Source organism: Thunnus maccoyii, chromosome 18 (genome assembly GCF_910596095.1).
Source record: "Thunnus maccoyii chromosome 18, fThuMac1.1, whole genome shotgun sequence".
NCBI lineage: Eukaryota > Metazoa > Chordata > Actinopteri > Scombriformes > Scombridae > Thunnus > Thunnus maccoyii.
This window is the reverse complement of record NC_056550.1, coordinates 7988042-8007098: the sequence shown is the minus strand read 5'-3', so window position 1 is coordinate 8007098 and position 19057 is coordinate 7988042. Positions and strand designations below refer to the sequence as shown.

At 41.9% G+C, this 19057-nt stretch overlaps 2 protein-coding genes across 4 annotated transcripts; one reads left to right on the top strand and one right to left on the bottom strand.

Annotated features, from left to right (window-relative positions):
* The first annotated feature begins 172 nt into the window (after positions 1-172).
* On the top strand, positions 173-9083 carry LOC121884908 (ADP-ribosylation factor-binding protein GGA1-like). 2 transcript variants are annotated; one of them, XM_042394009.1, is made up of 17 exons: positions 173-278; positions 2168-2252; positions 2674-2749; positions 2934-3032; positions 3129-3252; positions 3393-3493; positions 3655-3735; positions 4167-4304; positions 4415-4496; positions 5236-5349; positions 5478-5627; positions 5854-5927; positions 6133-6320; positions 6582-6811; positions 6948-7117; positions 7214-7324; positions 7718-9083. In XM_042394009.1, the coding sequence occupies exons 1-17, from the start codon at positions 236-238 to the stop codon at positions 7826-7828; spliced, it is 1977 nt and encodes a 658-aa protein (XP_042249943.1). In that variant the 5' UTR covers positions 173-235; the 3' UTR covers positions 7829-9083. The 2 variants fall into 2 exon arrangements, with proteins under 2 accessions (XP_042249943.1, XP_042249941.1); XM_042394007.1 differs by having other exon boundaries at positions 5854-5936.
* A 127-nt stretch (positions 9084-9210) lies between these two features.
* On the bottom strand, positions 9211-18182 carry LOC121884909 (probable ATP-dependent RNA helicase DDX17). Of its 2 annotated transcripts, none has more exons than XM_042394010.1 (13): positions 17772-18182; positions 17451-17610; positions 17204-17300; positions 16938-17071; positions 16329-16394; positions 16032-16173; positions 15781-15941; positions 15353-15525; positions 15096-15206; positions 14776-14837; positions 14597-14656; positions 11361-11588; positions 9211-10674 (listed from the first exon to the last, which is right to left on the bottom strand). In XM_042394010.1, exons 1-13 carry the CDS (start codon positions 17819-17821, stop codon positions 10184-10186), a joined length of 1935 nt encoding a protein of 644 aa, XP_042249944.1. In that variant the 5' UTR covers positions 17822-18182; the 3' UTR covers positions 9211-10183. The 2 variants fall into 2 exon arrangements, with proteins under 2 accessions (XP_042249944.1, XP_042249945.1); XM_042394011.1 differs by having other exon boundaries at positions 17451-17607.
* Positions 18183-19057: the final 875 nt, after the last annotated feature.

The window sequence follows — 19057 nt, the reverse complement described above, 5'->3', positions numbered from 1 at the left end:
CATTTAATCCTTTGATTTCACGATTCACGACAGATTGCGTTCTTAATTGATCATATGCATTTAAAGCACATTTGCAAATTCACAAAAAAAGGCAGATCGTTTAAATCTTATAAAAATGTCTTCGAGATTTTTAATGTGGAAATGTTCATCTATCCGCTCTAGTTCTTCGTCTCTTCTACCTCTACGTGCAAGTGCGTGCCTCGCGAGACCGTCGCGCGACATAAATCTCGCAGTGATGGCTGCGCCGCCCGATGCGGAGAGCTTGGAGTCTCGTATCAGTGAGTATTTTTAACTTGTTTAACCGAGCCGTTGTGGCCTGGATACCGCGACGCATACGAACTTTTATCCGCGAGTTGTTGCGGATGAGATGACAGTCTGGTAGAGAGAGCCTGCCGTCACATCCAGGATGCTAACCTAGCTCCGCAGCTGTCAACACAACACAGCCCGGCGTAGCTTTAGCATTAACGGGTAGATAGCTCAGCCAAGTAGTGGGCGATAAGACCACAGGGGCCCTATTTTCAGTCCGACAGGTTAGTTTATGATCATGTGAACGCTTCGGTTTCATGAGAGACTTCTAGTCAGTGACAAGTTGCGGCTGCCGACCTGCCCTGTTTGTCTCAGCACGGTGACATGCTGGAGTTATGTGGCACAAGACTTCTATGTCATGCACTCACAGAGGAAGCCGTAGGTTAGGCCTTGCTTGGGATTTCTTGCATGATTAGTTAAAGATCCCCTCCAGAAGTATATAAAATACTCTACACTGTATAATAATTTGTGCCTGTTTTTTCACAAAAAAAGTTCAATTATCTTGTAATAATCCTTAACAACATCTACACCTTCCTCATTAAAATTCCAGAATCTATGAATATGTAAATATATTTCATTTCAAAAGTTTTCCTGCTGGACACAAGATATCTCCTATTTCACTGTAAAGTTCATTCTCAGTGTTTGTGCACTGGAGGCTACAAGCTTCCACATCACACTTGTATAAATTGCATACTGGACCAGGATTGGCTTACAAACTAGTTGTGATGTCACAAATCATGACTTATAGGCCCGCCCCTTAAAAAATGATTTTCAGTGAGCTCAGAGAAACTTTCTACTTTCAGCAGATTAATGTGAAAACAGCTTCCTAGTGTCGAACTTTGCACATACACCATTCTGCACAGTGAAGCTCAAACATTCAACTGCAGGAACAAGAGGGAAAAACATATTTTTGAGAGGAGGAATACTTTAAAGTTTTGTATGTTAAAAACTAGAGCTGGCGATAGCAGTCATCCCTGAAGATATTTTGGGATGTGAATGTTGACACTCTCATTGCATTTTTAAGTCTAAAGAGGAAATGAATGAACAGTCAGCACTCAGGTGCCAGTTTATTAGATACAACTAGTGAAAACCAACACAGTCTAATACAGCCCTGCAATAAATCATGTTGTTTACCAGGAGCCTACAGTGCAACAGTTAAACAGGTAGAGAGTGGAGGTCATAAAATACACGACATAAAATGTAAGGAGATAAACTGAACAGTCTGTGCATAACATAATAGTGCAAGAGATGAAGACTGCAGTCCAAAAACAATACTGACTATAAGACAAGGTAGTAGTGCAAAGACAATGTAAAGTGTAAAACAAGACGCTGGTGCAAAAGGAAAGCTGTAAACTGTAAGATGGAGACTGTAGTGCAAGAGAATAATGTAAACTATTACTCTTTCAGCAGCAGGTAGTTTTTGAAAACATTTTTTTCTCCATCATCCTACATTCATGAATGTTGTAACGTTCAGTCTTTCTTGAACTATTTTACAGAGAAGTTTAACAAAACATTTAGGTCATTGAGCCTGTAGTTTGTGATGCTAGTGAATTGTATAGAGTTGATTTATTTCAATTTAGCATAAAATCAACTCCATTAGGTTTAGATAGATGTTTCTAATAAACTGACAGCTGAGTGCCAAAGCAATAATTGACAGGTATAAATGTTCAGTAAATTAATTGAGAAAAGGTCAATAATTGTATTGTAATGAAGCCTTTAACACCAGGACAATGTGAAGTTCAATATCAAAACCTTGCCGTAACCAAAATTACAGATAATGTATTGTAATATCAGAATAGTAATATTGATATAATGCAGTAACATCTACAGTAACATCTATCACCTCTGACTAACATTTCAGACAGAGCCACAAACCCACTTAACAAAGATACAGACTGGAGCAGCATCCATGCCTTTTGTGACCAGCTCAACAATGATTTGGAGGGGTAAGAGGAGGCCACAGGCCCCAGACATCATTTTTGCTTCTCTCCTTAATTATGGTCTGGTTGGTGCTTATTCAAGTTAATTAATCCTGGAGATCTCAGCTGCAGGTAAAGGTCATTGCCTCCCAATTGGCCTGTTGTCCCTGTTGAATTAAATTAATAATGAAATCTTTTACCTCTGTTGACTAAACTGAACTGTGAATGCAAATGAGCTCATGTATTCAGCTGCATGGTACAGCTGTAGACTTCTAGTGCTGAATACAAATCTGATTTGGAACACAACATTGGTCTTTCATTTTCCAGCAACTACTCTCTATTGTTTTGTTAGTTTAACATTAAAGAGTTTTCTAAAATCCCACATTGTGATTACACTGATTCAAAATAAATGATGAGTGCAGTGTGGTGACATTGAGTATTGTTACAGGCCTCAGCTGGCCACCAGGCTCCTGGCCCACAAGATCCAGTCTCCACAGGAGTGGGAGGCCATGCAGGCTCTGCTGGTGAGTTCAGATCTAAACTGGGGTCTGTCAGTCAGAATGAGCTGCCTTAGGAATGATGGTCCTGGTTTATTTTTTTTCACTGTAACTCAACTTTACAGCAACTGTTGTCAAAATATGTTGCATTTTGTTAGTGTTGCGGTTTGGTTTTCTGATTTTTTTTTTCTTCTGTTTGTTTCTTTACTAGGTTCTGGAGACATGTATGAAAAGCTGTGGGAAGAGGTTTCACAGTGAAGTGGGCAAGTTCCGCTTTCTCAATGAACTCATCAAAGTAGTTTCTCCAAAGGTAAGACTGCAGTGTTTCTCTGTTTTTCAGACAAAGTTTTATTTACACATGTGTATTATTACTTTTTTAATAATAATTTTTGAATTCTCCACTCAGTACCTGGGTGCACGGTCACCAGAGCCAGTAAAAAAGAAGGTTTTGGAGTTGATCTATAGCTGGACTTTGGGGTTACCTGATGAGGCCAAGATCTCAGATGCCTATCAGATGCTGAAGAAACAAGGTAGGAGGCTGTCAGAAATGATAACTTTAAAGTTGTCAGAAGGCACTAAAGCTGCAGCCCACGTCAAGCAACTAATAACGACAGTGATGAGTAATGATGACAAGCGTTTCTCTTGTTCATATCATGTGTTTATGAATCAGGTATTATTAAACAAGACCCGGAGCTGCCACCTGACAAACTATTGAACCTTCCTCCACCAAGACCCAAGAATGCAATTTTTGAGGATGAGGAGAAGTCAAAAGTAAGAGCTTGTGTAATAAAAAAAAATAACAGTCATTTGAAAATATGCTTGAGAATAATTATGACCTGAGCCAGTTTCTTACACACTGTGCACGCTGTCTTTTGGTTTTTTGAATGCTCACTCATTCACCACCATGTGATTCTGGCTTTTGGCTTTGACAGATGCTGTCCCGCCTGTTGAATAGCTCGCACCCTGAGGACTTAAAAGCTGCCAACAAACTCATCAAGGAAATGGTCCAAGAGGTAAACCTCTTCCCTTCTCCTTCTTACTCCTTCTAAAAATTGCACTTTTCTGTTATACATTAACTGCACTGCCACTTTTTTAGTGCTGCAGATATAGTCGTGTGTGTGTGTGTGTGTGCTGCACTCACGGCACACACATTCTCTTTCATGACTGAATGAGAAAATGGGTTGGTTGCCCCGGGGGGTTTTGTGTGTCCCTGGCAGAGTGATTCAGCAGGAGTTGAGAGTAAATTTGTCCTGATATCAGGGGTAATAGGAGCTTTGTTCTTATGCCTAGACTTTTCTAATGGCCTCTCCCTGGATATGTTTATGTGTTTCTATTGTATGTTTCTTTAGCTTGCTTCATTTATGATCTTTTCATGTTTATATATTTGTGGCCACACGCTGCTGTGTGTGCCTTTTTACTGAATTTGTCTCTTGTTTTGTTGTAGGATCAGAAGCGAGCAGAGAAGGTGTCAAAGCGGGTGAACGCCATTCAGGAGGTGAAGGAGAGCGTCACTCTGCTGACTCAGCTTCTGCAGGACTATGACAGCACCGCCAGCAATCAGAGCAACGCCGAACTTATACAGGTGAATTAAATACAGACATTTTAATCAGGAAATTTTGGACAATTAAAGCCAGAGTATTGTAAGTATTTAACATGGTGTGTGTGTGTGTGTGTGTATGTGTGTGTGGACAGGATCTCTACCAGCGCTGTGAGAAAATGAGACCTACACTGTTCAGACTGGCAAGTGATACAGAGGACAACGACGAGGCTCTGGGTGAGCGTTATTTTCATTCATCTGCCATTAAATATCATGTGAATGGGAAGAAAAGGAACGAAGTCTCCTTGTTTACTTGCTGTAGTATTTTTTTGAGCTCTATTAGTCATCAGACAGAGCAGAACACAACAGGACACTGAACTCAGGCCTTCTCCTTCTTTCAGTCATGCTTGATAAAAGAACCAGAGACACGCCCAAAATATAACATCGCAGCTAATAATGTAAAACTAATGCCTATCAATGTTACCTCACAGCTTACTGATTAATACATACACATACAGTGTCTTCTCTGTCTTTGTCCTACAGAAATCTTTTATATCCAATACTGCTGTTTTCTACTTTAAATTTCAGTGCATTTTCATGCATGTGAGGACATTTTTCCAGATTGATGGAGCCATTTACAATACGCTGTAAAAAAAATTGAAAGCTACATTGACACTAATGACTCAACTTGACTTGACAATCACAGTGGTGAAAGATTTTCTATTGTCCCCTCAGTCCCTGGAGCTGCTACAATTCACCGTCTTGCACTAGATTCCTTTTAACTGAGCCTAGTACGGTTTCCCCACAACACATCTCAAATACTCTGGAGTATTTGCTGTCATATTTTTGAGTTCTGATCCACCAGTTTATGAACAGTATTCAGACTTATAGTTCACCCAGCTGCCCAGCAGGACAGACATGCGTATATCAGCACTGTGAAAACAATAAAGGACAATTTTCTCATGTCTTTCCACAGCCGAAATCCTGCAGGCCAATGACAGCCTGACTCACGTCATCAACCTGTACAAGCAGCAGGTGAAGGGAGAGATAGTGAATGGCAACAACACATTAAACACACAGAAACAAACAGGTGGGTGAAGCATTAAGTGCAGAAAAACTTGGAGAATGCATAATGGATAATGGTCTACAAAAAGGTCATTTTTGGTTGTTTTAAGCGCTGCAGTTTGAAATGAAGTGTCTGGAATCCGTTTCTCACAGGAGGGACAGCGCTGCTAGATCTGACAGGATTGGACACATCACCCCAGTCGCCTCCTTCCTTCCCAGAGTTTCCCACCCCGACAGACAGCCTCAACGCCCCCTCGCAGGAGACGGGGATCAGTCTCCTAGACGACGAGCTCATGTCACTCGGTAACAGCATGTCAGACAGCACACACCAAGTGTTTAGTGTGTTTTTGTGATCAGTTAGTTATTGAAGTGTGTTTGAAGTAACGTAATTTTTCAAGAATAACTAAAGAGGAATATTAGGATATGTTGTATGCAGGATATTGATGGTGTGGAGTTATCCAACTACACAGTCTGAAAGTGTGTTATATTATACCTAAATACTATTTTACATGTTTTGTGCATCACACAGGTTTAAGTGAAGGAACACACACCTCCAATCCCCCCTCACAACCTGAGGACTCTACAGCCTGGGACTCGTTCCAGGTGAGCAGAGTGAGTCACTGTGAGGATCCAATGACTGTTTCTATGATGTACATTCACATCATTCGTCAAACACACACAACTTGTTTTGAAGTTCATGTTAATGGGTCTTATTACTTTTTTATACTGCACCAGTATAATCAATGAGACATCTGTACCAGTGAATTTTTTTTTCACACATTTTTCATCTCTCACTTTCTACTTCCAGTCCTCAGACAGCATAGATGCAGACATCCCAGCAGCACCCAGTCTCCTCCTGAGTCCTGACCCACCCTCCCACTCGCAGCCCCTGTCGTCTGGCTCCACCCCTGGGAACTCAGCCCTAGACGAGCTGGACCTGTTGGGAAAGACACTGCTCCAGCAGTCTCTGCCTCCAGAGGGCCTGCAGGTCAAATGGTATTTTACCAACACTTATTCTAACATTGTCAAAAGCTGAAACTTTTGGAAACAGCCTTGGTTGATATGCTTTAGAGTAATGGAGGTAGGATTGCCATTCTGTAAAACTACCTGATTGGTGCTATTTTACAAACTTTCTACATTGTTAATTGCACATACAGTAAATGTCTCAAGCTTTTTAAAATTTGGACTGGAAAGATAAAATTGAGCATCCAGTGAAAAGGGCACATGCACAGAGATCATGAAATTTTCTGCTTTTAGGGACAAGCAGCAGTCCAAACCAACTCTGAGAGATCTCCAGAGCAAGACTGGTGCCAACATTACCCCACACCCCATCCCAACCTTCACCTCTGAAAATCCTGCGCCTCTCCTCAACTCTCAGCCCAGCCTTGCACCTACGTTGCTGGACATGTCCCCGACTCACACAGAGACTCCTGCTGCTGAAGTCACCCTGACTGATGTTTTTGTACCATTAGAATCCATTAAGCCCAGTAAGTAAACTGAGATCACTTCATGGCTGCGTGTTTCTGCCCACCTGGAAGTGCAGTTGTACAGATTAATCACATGCGCTCCTCTCCTGCTTTCTCTCCTCCGCTCTCTCTGTCTTTCTGTCCTCTCCTTCTCCAGGTAGTTTGTTACCTGTGACTGTATTTGACGGACACAGTCTGCGGGTTCTCTTCCACTTTGCTCGAGACTCACCTCCGTCTCGTCCTGATGTGCTGGTGGTGATCATCTCCATGCTGTCATCTGCCCCTGTCCCCGTCACCAACATAAACTTCCAAACTACTGCTCCAAAGGTCAGCAGTAAGAAGGTTTAAGGCCCTTTGCCCCCCAGCAGATAGATAACTTTATCAGTTGATAAACTGTGGTTTCTTTTCATTTATCAACTATAGTCTATGGCAGTGAAGCTGCAGCCTCCATCAGGAACAGAGCTCCCAGCTTTCAACCCCATCCTTCCTCCTGCTGCCGTCACACAGATCCTGCTACTCGCAAACCCAAACAAGGTAAGCCAACTATCAAGTCAGTTTAAAACGTGGAAAAGTTTCATTTGAGACATTGCTGCCTTTTTGTGTTTTAACTGTATGAAAACTTTCCATAGACTTGAATTTCTCTAAGGAAGACAGTCCATTGACTGTTAATACACAGTCTTAAAAGTGGTGAAGTAAAAAATAAAATTACAAACTTGAATTTAAAAAATGACTGTGGAAAGACTAAAATGTCACTTAAATTCCTCCACTTCCCTCGTTCATGTAGACTGTAAAGGCTGTGATAAGAGTGTAAGGTCCTCTTGCTTTTAACAATGGGATTGACACAGAGGATGTTTGTCCAGCCAACGTTCTGTGGATGTTTAACCATCTTTCTATCAGCCTCTCTTGTCTTGTGTGTGTGTGCTTCAGGAGAAAGTGCAGCTGCAGTACAGATTAACCTTCACTATGGGAGAGCAGGAGCACAGTGAGGGCGGCAGTCTAGAACAGTTTCCTCCTCCGGAGACGTGGGGGAACCTATAGCATTTAAACACATCCACAACCCGACAGACTCTCTGCTTTCAGACTCGGCTTCCTCCCCTGAAACCAACTCTCCAACTCAACACTGCATTAACCTTGTCCTTTTTAATCGCTCTGTACTTTCTTTGATTGGTATTGATTGTTTTCCTTGGACTACGCTCATGCTCAGTCAGTGTAATGTGTGTATGCTTTGCTCTAAATGAGTCATGTGTGTCTTGGTCCAGTCCGCTGTTATGTGGCTGCTCTGAAACAAACCCTGCAACTGCTTCCGACACTGTTGCAGTCATATCATCTTGTTTATGACGGACAGTGCTATGAAGGAAGAAAACTACATCAAACATGTGCATATTTGCTCATTTGGTGTGCTTGATTTATTCACCTAGAGCACAAAGTCAGCTGTTTTTGTAGAGTTTAAATCCATTATGAGTTGCATTTACCTTCACCTCTGCATGCTCTGCCAACATGGTGCATAATGCTTAAAAAAAATCTAGCACACCAAAAGAGAAAGGACATAAGCATTACATACCCATCTTAGTTTGAAACAAAAGCTGTACTGAATCAACTTTTTGTGGTGTCTCTTTGTTTTGTGAGGAGTGAATATCACTTAGAATTTCTTTGGCAACGACTGAGTCCACTTTTGTTTGATTTGCACAGAGAATGATTTCTTGATAGTACTGTTTTCCCATCTTGTGTAAAAAACAAAATTCACTGTAACAGAGTTGTGTATTATCTGCCATTTGTGCCTATTTTGCAGTTCTAACATTATTTCATATAATGGATGTTTTTTTTTTCATCCATTACTCAACGGTCATATTAAGTCTGCAGTTTGTCTGATATACATCTCAGCTACATTAAATTCTTAATATATTAATAGCATTTTCAGTAGGATATAAGTTACCTTTTGACAAATCTTTTCTTTAGCTTGTAATATAAGTTAATATTTCGGCATTTATTGGGCCAAATTTAATATCGAAAACTTGAGCATATGCAAACTGAGCTGCACCCAGGTGCTCTGAGCCGAGTGTCTGTCTCAAACATGTTCAACTTGTTTCTACAGTCTGCGATGCATGTCAGCCACGCCCAACACCTCCTCCTCCCCACAGGCTCTCAATCACATTCCACTGCACTAATCTCCAAATACGACTGCTTTGTAAATACCTATGATGGCAGTTCTGTTATGTACATTTGACTTGTGCAAGAGCATAACACTGGTAAAATATTCCGAATGGGTAATAAAGTTTTTTCTTGGTGACCTGAAGGCATGTTCATTGTTTTGTAGATAAGAGTTTCTTCTCTCACCACATGAAAAGTCCACACTTCAGTATCTTAAAGCTACCATCCACCTCCATGATTTTAGTTTCAAGGATTTCAAGAGCACACGATGATACATTGAGGAGCTTTATTAAACATGAAAAACAAACTAAAAAGGGACTTCTCATTAACTAGGAAACGCTCAATCGTCACTGTTGCAAAGACTTGACCACACTGGTGATTAATTGAATAAGGTAAACTATCATGGCTCTCGGGAGATTTGTCAGTAAACACAAACTTGTAAATGTGAAAGAAAAGCTTGTTTACATGCATGACTCTAACCGGTGCCATGGCTACACAAAAGACCCATAGAGCTGCCTCTCAGAGGCCTAAATTAATATCAATGTAATGAAATAAAGACTGTTCTGAAATGGGTGTCAAGATGAAGTTCAAAAGAAGGAAGAAAATCCCATTATCAAAAAAAAACAAAAAAACCCCAAAACATTTTTAAGCCTAATTTTGCTCAAAATACATATGGATCTCGCATGTTTTTCTTTAAATCAATTAAAATTGATCTTGTAGCTTACAAAGTTTCAAACACAAAAATAAAGATATTGAACCTAAAAAAAGAAACTTAGCTTATTAACAAGAAGTATCGTCAGCACCTACCTTGATACACCTTAAGAGAAAAATCACAGATCTCACAACACAAAAACAGCACATTTGCTCAAAGATTTTTTTTTCAATACATTCTTGACAAACTAAGTCAAATGAAACAGACAAGCTTTTGTCAAACTAAATAATTACTGCTGATTAATTTGACTTTAAAGGAAAGTCAAAACAGTTGACCACTTTAGAAACAAACTGGGAACCAGTCTAAATGTTTCAAAACTGTGCTGATGTTGGAAGAAATTTGGAATTTTAAAGCACTGTGCACTGGTGTCTTGAAACCAAGTTCATAATTGGAATGTTGATGTTACAGTGGTCAACTTCCAAGGACGAAATTGTTGCAATCACAACATTTCTGACGGCTTTTGAGACTAAAGCAAATCTGAGAATGGGTGCAGTGTACATTGTGCTGTGTGTGACTGTGGTGCACAGATCCCATTACTTTCTACCAGAGGGAGCAGGTGGCGGTGGAGGAGCAAACTGAAATGGCGAGTGCCCCATCAGGCCCATCATGGGCTGGGGAGGGTTGAACTGCTGGGCCATTAGAGGCTGGGGGCCTGATGAAGAAGGTGGGGCCTGGCCCACTCCACCACCCCCTGACCCAGAGCCACCCCTGGAGCTGCTGTACTGGCTGCTGCTGCTGTTATTCTGGTACTGGTTGTATGAGTTGGAGCTGGAGTTGTAGCTGCGTCCTCCGTCCCTGCTGCTGCGTTCTCTGTAAGAGGAGGAAGAGGAGGAGGAGGGGCGGTCCCCATCCCGGGTGCTTCCTCCACGGCTATCTCGGCTGTCACGGCTGTAGCTGCTGCTGCCGCGGCTGTCCTTGGTGCTGCTGCCCCCACCCACAGAACGCATTCGACGATCACACTCGTCCTGGTACATTAGGTTGGGATTGTTAGAATTAGAGCCGCCGCGGAAACGGGGACGGCCACCTGGAAATGAGAAATGGATGGGGGAGGACACACTACCATCAAACTGCTACGTTGGCCATCAGACTAGCAACAAGTTATTTATGGGAAAGCACAGTCAAGTGTATTTCATGTTAGGTTGTTAATCCCATCTTTCATAATACCGTCATACTAAAGACAATACTAGAATTCCACAAGACTAGATTATCCCTTTACCAAGTCAAAACTGATTCCTCTTTCGTACTGACAGCAGCTAAGTAATTTAATCATGTTAAGCAGTAGGTGATTTGTTTATCTTTAAGGGGGGGGGCAACCCTAGGACTGCAGGATTATCATATAGTGATATAGTATAGAATTGAGTATATAGTTTAGAGAATATTAGAATATTATAGATCCAAGACAAAATTTACAGAAGGGCAGGACTACTTCAGCACCAAGGACAGCACCATGGATTTATCAATACACAGCACACTTAGGCTACTGATATTTCAGAGAAATGTTCGGGGCCACAGATTCTAACTTGCATAAACCTCATTCAGATAAAGGATCAATGAGTCAGGCAGACTAGACTAACATATTCAACTAAACAACCCCTCTGCCCCTGCACTCTCTCTGCTACTAGAGGACGGAGAGGAGGAATGGCAGGTTAACAAGGGGGATGGCAGCCCCCTCAAATTGCCTGCTCTAATCCAGCAGGAAGCGTCCCTTACCTCCACCACGTCCGGTGTCAACCAGCTGCAGCAGTTTGGGATTGATGGCCTGTCGGGCCTCCTCCAGCACCCGGATCAGCTCACGGGCCTGGCGGAGGTTCCCCGGAGTGAAGAAAGTGTATGCAGTGCCTTTGTTGGTGCTGCGGGCCGTACGGCCGATGCGATGGATGTAGTCCTCTGATGAGTTGGGGTAGTCATAATTGATGACAAACTTGACATCCTCCACATCTTGACATTTGAGGCAGTAAAGGGTAGAGAAGGGGTGATGTGTTGGGACCAGTTGCAGGGAGGGAAAAGACAAAAACAGAAGTCAGGACAAAAATAACCCTGGCTGGCAACTGAATCAATCAATCAATTTACTCCATTGAAATTTAAAGTTTTGTGCTTTTGGAACTGGAAACATTCAGACAGACAATACCTGCAAGACACCCATCATCCTCTGAAAGCATCACTTACCTGTCAAAAGATCAACTATTTGTACAATACACAATTAGAAAATGAAGATACTTACCATGCCAATTACAAAACAGGGCTATATAATCTAGTATAGTGCTTATGGAGATAGGTGCAGCCAAAGCTATAGATTAACTGAATTAGGTGATGAAAAAAATTAGTGGTCTGCTTAAGAATTGGGAAATTTTAAAGAAGAGAAACTAATTTTGAGAGGCAAGTGACCCTACAAATAGAATTTGTGATTGCTCATTAATTGTTAAAGTGTAAGAATTAACAGAGAAAGTTACTTTCCTTTTTAGGGGAAAAAACATCAGTTTAAAACGAATTAGAGGTCTGTTTCTCATTACAGTTGACAGAGGGCTCAGAAAACACTGCTGATTAGAGGAAAAAACAAGTCTTGTTTTGGAAGCATAATGATGAAGGCTGGAGGAGGAGAAAATGGGGAAGGGCGGTTAAGGTACTTACCCTGTATCAGAGATTTAGTGATGACTTACAAAGTTACCCCTCTGCCCCCCTACCCCTCACCAGTCCAGGGAGGTTTGCAGGGGTAGGAGGAGAGCGCACAGGACAAATGCAGTCCCTTCCTCCACCTCGCCACTCCTCCACAACACTCCCAACGCTGGAAACTGCCTGGGCCAGAGCTCCAGCTGGACTGTGCTGGGATGCGGTCCTACTCTAGTCTTATCTAGGTCTCTCCATGTCCCCCAGCCTTTTTTGACCTGGAGACATTACTGGGTAAAGGATGGAGGAGTATTTACTGGATACTTTCATGTTAACTTCAAAGATCTAAATTCTTTGTTAGGGAGACTTGCACGGCTATTTCATACATTAGTGGGTGGCAGTAACATCAAGATGTGGGGTAGTGGGAGTGGTAGATTTTCTTAAGGGCTTTGGCGGCCTTGGTTTGTTGCCAAATGCCTCCCAGGTCACTTCCAATGGCAGTGATATCATAGAGCCCAGCTTTTCAAGTTTAGTAACAAGAAACAGACACTAAGGAGAAGACTGTGGACGTTCTATAAGACGGATCTCGGCATGGGCTCTGCCAGGGAATTTGAGTCCTGACATTTGTGCTACTTTAGCCCTGATGGGGGATTCAGCAAGTTATCAAGTGCTTGTGAGTTATTTACAGACTTGACTGGTGGTCTGGTATGACGTATACAAAGAAAAAATGGCCAAAGTGTTAAAGACGAAGTGGGGGTTGAGAGCAGGACACACAGTGGAGGTGGGGATAAGGGGCAAAGGACAGGGGTCAGAAATGACTTAAAGAAAACAACAAGGAGATTATAGGACACCTAGATAAGAGGTTGGAGGGGAAGGGTGGTGGTAGGACGTAGAGTAAAGAGATAAATAAAAGAAAGAAGGAAACATTTGAGAAATGAGCGAGAGAGGGAGAGGTGATGACAAAGACAGATAATAACAGTAAGAAAAAGAGTTGATGTGTGAGAGAGGTTGAGAAACAGAGAGGGAAAGAAAGGACAGATAGGAAAAGGAGTGAACGGGAGGGAAATCGATTATAGAGAGGTGGCTCCTCCAGGCCAGGACTCCTGCCAGCCAGGACCAGACATGACGTCCGCAGAGGGAGAGGCCGGCCGGCACAGCCAGTGGTGGGGGGTGTCAGGGGCTGGCATCAGGGGGCAGTTCAGAGGGGAGCCTCCAACATAGCCGTCCATGCCCGGCTTTGGCTGCTTTTCCACCCTCACTTCCTGGCAGTTGTCTCTCTCTGTCTTCTTGTAACGCACCACTGTGTCTCAGCTTCACAGAACTGATGTATCATCTATTTAAGTGTATTATCTGTGGGACAATTTTTTGGTAAAAAAATTTTTGCTGTCCAAAGTTTGTCATTATGGTTTGTTAATAGAAATGTATCTCTTGATCCATAGGTTTCTTGACCCATATCCCATCAGAATAATTACACAGATATTAAAAACTTATCAAAAAGTCTCTGGGTGAATCTGAGTTTATCTAATCAGCAACTGGTGTGGTGCGTCACTGTGATGATGGCATGGCTGAGGGGAGCCCACCCTCCTCCATACCCCCCTCTTCGCCCTCTCACCTGACAGCCACCCCAGACCTTAGGATCAAATTTGGAAGCCCAGCAGCACCCCGTGCTCGCCCCCCTAGTGTCGCCCAGGCAGCCAGTGTCCTGGAAGGGGGGAGAGTTTTGTTTGTGGGCTCTGTTCTAGGTATTCACTGGAGATGGCTGTGTCTGGGACTGATTAATCAGGCCGTCTCTCTCCCCGAGTCAGCTTTCGATTTGTCATGCCTAGGTCCGGCTGCAGGCTCCCGAGGGCCTGTGTGCTTCTAGTTGCCGGAAGAGAGACTTGGAAACAAAAAAACCAAACAAAAATAAAATGAAAAGAAAACAAATGGACATAGAATTAGGTTAAAGGTTGACTGCCATCCTGTAAGGGGCTGCTTCACTAGCCTCACCCCTTACATCTTCACACTTCATTCAACATCATTCCTATGTTCAGTGTTTTTCAGTGTTATTTAATAGAGCAAAGTGGCTTAAATCCTCACAGGAAGTCCTACTTCAAATATTATATACTTCAGAAGAGAAGCATCCTATGTTTTGTAAAAGAAAAGCAAATCTGTATGTGTTTGTGGTTTACTTTTGACCCTAAATTCTACTGTAAAAAAAAAAAACACATGCAGTAAAGATACTCACCGTTGTTTATTTTATTCTACATATTTAATGGTCAAACATCTTGTGCGTGTACACTATCAGTGTGTAGTTATACTGAGGAAATAATTTGCTTTGCACTTCAGCACACAGGACATACCCAAACCACGCGAGGCCACGTCAGTAGCGATGAGGATCGGAGCTTTGCCACTGCGGAACTCTGTAACACAAGATAAAGAATAGATGATTAGGAGCTGAACATTTTCTTCAGAGACAACATCAAAGAAAATGGAAAAATACTAAACCACAGGAGTTCAAATGTCAGTGTGTTTGTCGTACCTGACAACACCCAGTCTCTCTCTGGTTGGCTCTTGTCACCATGAATACACATCGCTGGCCACCTAGAAGACAAACCAGCAACCCGTTAGATATGATCATGAAATTTAAACCGATTGATTTCATTGTGGCTTTAAGTTTTAAGACACTTGTCTGCCTCCACCCACAGAGCTCTGGGTCTGCTACAGAATGTGATAAACCATACTTGAGAACTTTTACCATAGAAACAGTGCAGACTAAACTGTATAAAACCTCCTTAAATCACTGGGATTACTTAGTTTTGCATAAAAGGGTAGTAGTGTGTTCTTGCTAGATGTACTCACCCATCACGTCTCATCCTGCGTGTGAGGTCATCACACCGTTTCTTGGTCTCCACAAAGATGATGGTCTTGTTCTCTTTCTCTGCCATAATTTCCTCCATCAGCTGGATCAACCTGAGGAAAAGGCAATTAGAAATAAAGGAAACTGGCTTAAGCTTGTGGCTTGGCTGTACATTATGTACCCATTACGCTACAAACCAAACAAACTGTAACAAACCAAAGCAGGCAGAGAAAAATATGCTTTGTGACCAGCCTCTTACTTGTGGTCTTTCTCACTCTCCATACAGACATCAACTATCTGAAGGATGTTGTGGTTGGCGCTGAGTTCCAGGGCTCCAACATTGATCTGGACATAGTCCTTCAGAAAATCCTCTGCCAGCTGGCGAACCTCTTTAGGCCAGGTAGCACTCCACATCAGGGTCTGTCTGTCCGGCTAGGCAAAGAGCACATCAAATAAACAACAGGTAATGACAGATACTGAAAAAAGGGACAGAAAAAATAAAATCTTAATAAGCAAACTTACAGTGTAACAAACATACTAAAACCTAATGCATACATGATTAAAGTAGGCATTTCTCTGCTGCTGTAAATCAAACACTAATACTATGAATCACAACTACAAAAAAGAAAAAAAAACAACAATAACAAACAAAAGCTTTTGATCCAGCTGATCTCTCATTAGCTTTACCCTGATCTGGTCCACAATTTTGCGAATCTGTGGTTCAAATCCCATATCCAGCATGCGGTCAGCTTCATCTAGAACTAAGTATGTGCAGCGCCGCAGGTTGGTCTTTCCTGCCTCAAGGAAGTCAATCAGGCGACCAGGAGTGGCAATGCAGATCTCAACACCTAGGAAGAACAGATTTATCACTATTAGTTGTTGACACAAACAACTAAAAAAGTGAATCATGTATTAATAATGTATAATATACTACTCACCTCTCTCCAGATCTCGGATTTGGGGTCCTTTGGGAGCTCCCCCATACACACAAGTGCTTTTGATGCGGGATGACTTTCCATAGTCATATGCCACCTGCTGGACCTGCTGCGCCAGTTCTCTTGTGGGGGCCAGAACCAGGCACTGCAGAGCACACATATAATGCCATAACAATCCACTGCTTGGTGTAGACACTACAAAATTGTTTTAAAATGGCTTTAAATCTAATTTCTGTAAACTCTGCTTTTCCACAGCAGACTACTCTCAGTAATTACTGTATTCTGTTTTTCTTCACGTACAATGGGTCCATCTCCACGCTCCAAGTAGGGCTGATGGTTAATGTGTACAATGGCAGGCAGGAGATACTGAGGACAGACAAAAGAGAGAGCTCAGTGGATTGTGTTTGTTGTGCAGCATCAGGAAAATCAAACAACAGAAACAATAAGCACGACAGAGCATTTGTACAACACACAACCTGGGAGGGGCCAGGGGCTTGTGCAGAGGGTCAAGGGATGAGATAAAAAGAGGCTAATTCATGTGTCTTGCAGACAAATTATTTTCATTCATCTGTATATCATACCAGTCAAATTTGAGCTATAATCTTAATACATTGTGGGTCCTTTGGCATAAGCAGGGCCCAGTGTGAATGTTTGCATAGTTTTAGTGTACTGACAGCTATCAACAAACTGCATGCACTCATACAGTAGGTAGCAACTGTTTCCATCTACATTTGTGCACTATCAATTTGTTATCTTGAATTCAAAGTTAAAAACTGACCACAAGCATACTCTAAATGATGTGCTCTTTCTGTTTTTACAATGGGAGGTGTCTGTGCTGCTTTGTAATCTACCAGCATGTGATGATTCCACATTTATCATTACAGGAGTAGAAGAAGATGTGTGTCTCACCGATAGAGTCTTCCCAGAGCCAGTCTGAGCGATGCCCACCATGTCTCTCCCGCTGAGGGCCAGAGGGAAACCTTGTGCCTGAATGGCTGTGGGCTCCTTGAAGTTCTGTTGCATCAGGACATCCATTACATATTCTAAATGAAGAGGCAGAAATAACATCCTCTGGTTATGTTTGGTAGTAGCCAGCAGATTTAGTGGAGTTCTTGTAGTGGCAGTGTAGTTCAAAAGTTCTGTATGTATGGATGTCAATGTATGCATGTGCTTACGAGGAAACTGTGCCTGATGGAAGTTGATGACAGGCTTTGGGCAGCCTGAACCGCGAATTGTTATTTCTTTCTTCCTGCGATACTCCTCAAGTTCATACTGAAAGTACAAGACAACAGTCGAGTGTGTGAAACCAACATAGTAAACACCAGTGTACAGCTCTTTATTGGAGTCTCTCCTTTCATGAACGAAAACCTATTTTTGCATTAGGGACGTGCATCAGAGTAGACTGTCATATTACAGAAATACCTGGCTCATGCGCTGCACTTCCAGGTGTTCACTATAAAAGTTCTTCTCAAATTTGGGAAGTTCTTCCAGGTCCCATCTCTTCTTTCGTAAACGGTCCCCGGGGTTCCCGAACTTCTTACCGGGGGGTGGGCCTCCTCTGCTGGACCCGAAACGAGGGCTGCTGCAACATGACGAGACACACTTTCTGTAGCTAGATTTATGTCACTTTCCGGGGCTAGAATATTAAAGTTACCTCTGTTTATCGCAGCAAACACATGCAAGCCTTTTATGATAACAACCAACGTTAGCTCACATGCTAATATAACTACTATATTGGCTTACCCTCTGTCACGGCCGCGGTCTCTATCTCTGTCTCCGTACGAGCCTCTCATTTTGAGTATACACACTCTCTATGTTGGGTGAAGAAATTATTTAATGTTGCCGTTGGGTCAGTGGGCCTTTTTTCGCGAAGAGGTTACCTGACTTTCGCTTATTGCCAAGTTACCGTTACAGGCCTTGCTTGGAAACCACTCTAACTGTTATATCCGACGTTAGCTTGGAAGGAGACTGGATGCAGAAACTGCCACTTTCTTACAGGCTTATTGAAAAGTCAAATATCACACCGAGCCGTGTTTTTGGTATGACAAATTTAGACGTGAATTAAATGGACACAACAACAAGGCCTAACAGTACTGCTATGTTGTTGTTAGCTTAGTGCTCACGCTCAGTCGGCGAGCGGAAGCCACTGATTGGCTGGCTGCCGGAAAAGTCCCGCCCCCAGTATGATGGACAACTGATGTAATTATTTAAGCTTAGCTGCACTATTTAGGAAAAACACATTTTACAAATTTTATAACATAGATTGCGTTTGCTGCTCGCTACTTCCACCAGATTAAAATCTACTGATAACTACTTGTAAATAGGTTATATTGTATATATTGAATTACTAATTATTGACAATATAGAGGGGAGTTTCTAATATTCCGTCAACACTTATTACACAATCACAATAAAACTTTATCATAACGAAGGTAATATTTTTTGCAAGCAAGCTTCTACTGCGTTGCGTTACTGAGTACTAGTGGTGTTTAATGTATCCAGACCGTTTCATACAAGTACAAATACTCCCATTACCAGTAAAAGTCTATTATCAGCAAAAATACCAAAAGTACTCATTACGCAGACAGAATGGACCTGTTTTTACATATAATTGGAAAATTATGGTTACTATGGTGTGAACAGTAAGTAGCATTTGGTGAAGATGGAGCTCATTTTTACCATTTTATACACTGTTCAATTTTAACTCCAATTTACACTATAATGTGCATCATACTTTATATGCTCATTACAGGTTTCCAAAATCTTAGTCTGCAAAGTAACTGGTAACTGTGACTGTTAAATATATTAAGTAAAAGTATTAAGTAAAATATTAAGTAAAAGTGTAGTGTTATTTCCCAATGAAATGTAGTAGTATAAAGTAGCATGAAATTGAAATACTTCAGTAAAGTATATATAATACCTCAGAAGTGTACTTGATAAAAGTAAAATCATTGTACAATGTCACAAAATATGACACATTGTTGTGATGATTGTTAAGTAGGCCTAACTAGTGGAAGCTGACTTTTTTA

Excerpts from the sequence above, each read along its gene's own strand:
- LOC121884908 (XM_042394007.1), top strand. The coding sequence starts at position 236 with ATGGCTGCGCCGCCCGATGCGGAGAGCTTGGAGTCTCGTATCA. Across the intron at positions 3,253-3,392 it reads TCAGATGCTGAAGAAACAAG|GTATTATTAAACAAGACCCG; the intron begins GTAGGAGGCTGT and ends TTTATGAATCAG. Across the intron at positions 3,494-3,654 it reads AGGATGAGGAGAAGTCAAAA|ATGCTGTCCCGCCTGTTGAA; the intron begins GTAAGAGCTTGT and ends TGGCTTTGACAG.
- LOC121884909 (XM_042394010.1), bottom strand. The coding sequence starts at position 17,821 with ATGAGAGGCTCGTACGGAGACAGAGATAGAGACCGCGGCCGTGACAGA. Across the intron at positions 16,395-16,937 it reads GCTCTGGGAAGACTCTATCG|TATCTCCTGCCTGCCATTGT; the intron begins GTGAGACACACA and ends GTCTGTCCTCAG. Across the intron at positions 15,207-15,352 it reads GAGAGTGAGAAAGACCACAA|GTTGATCCAGCTGATGGAGG; the intron begins GTAAGAGGCTGG and ends CCTTTTCCTCAG.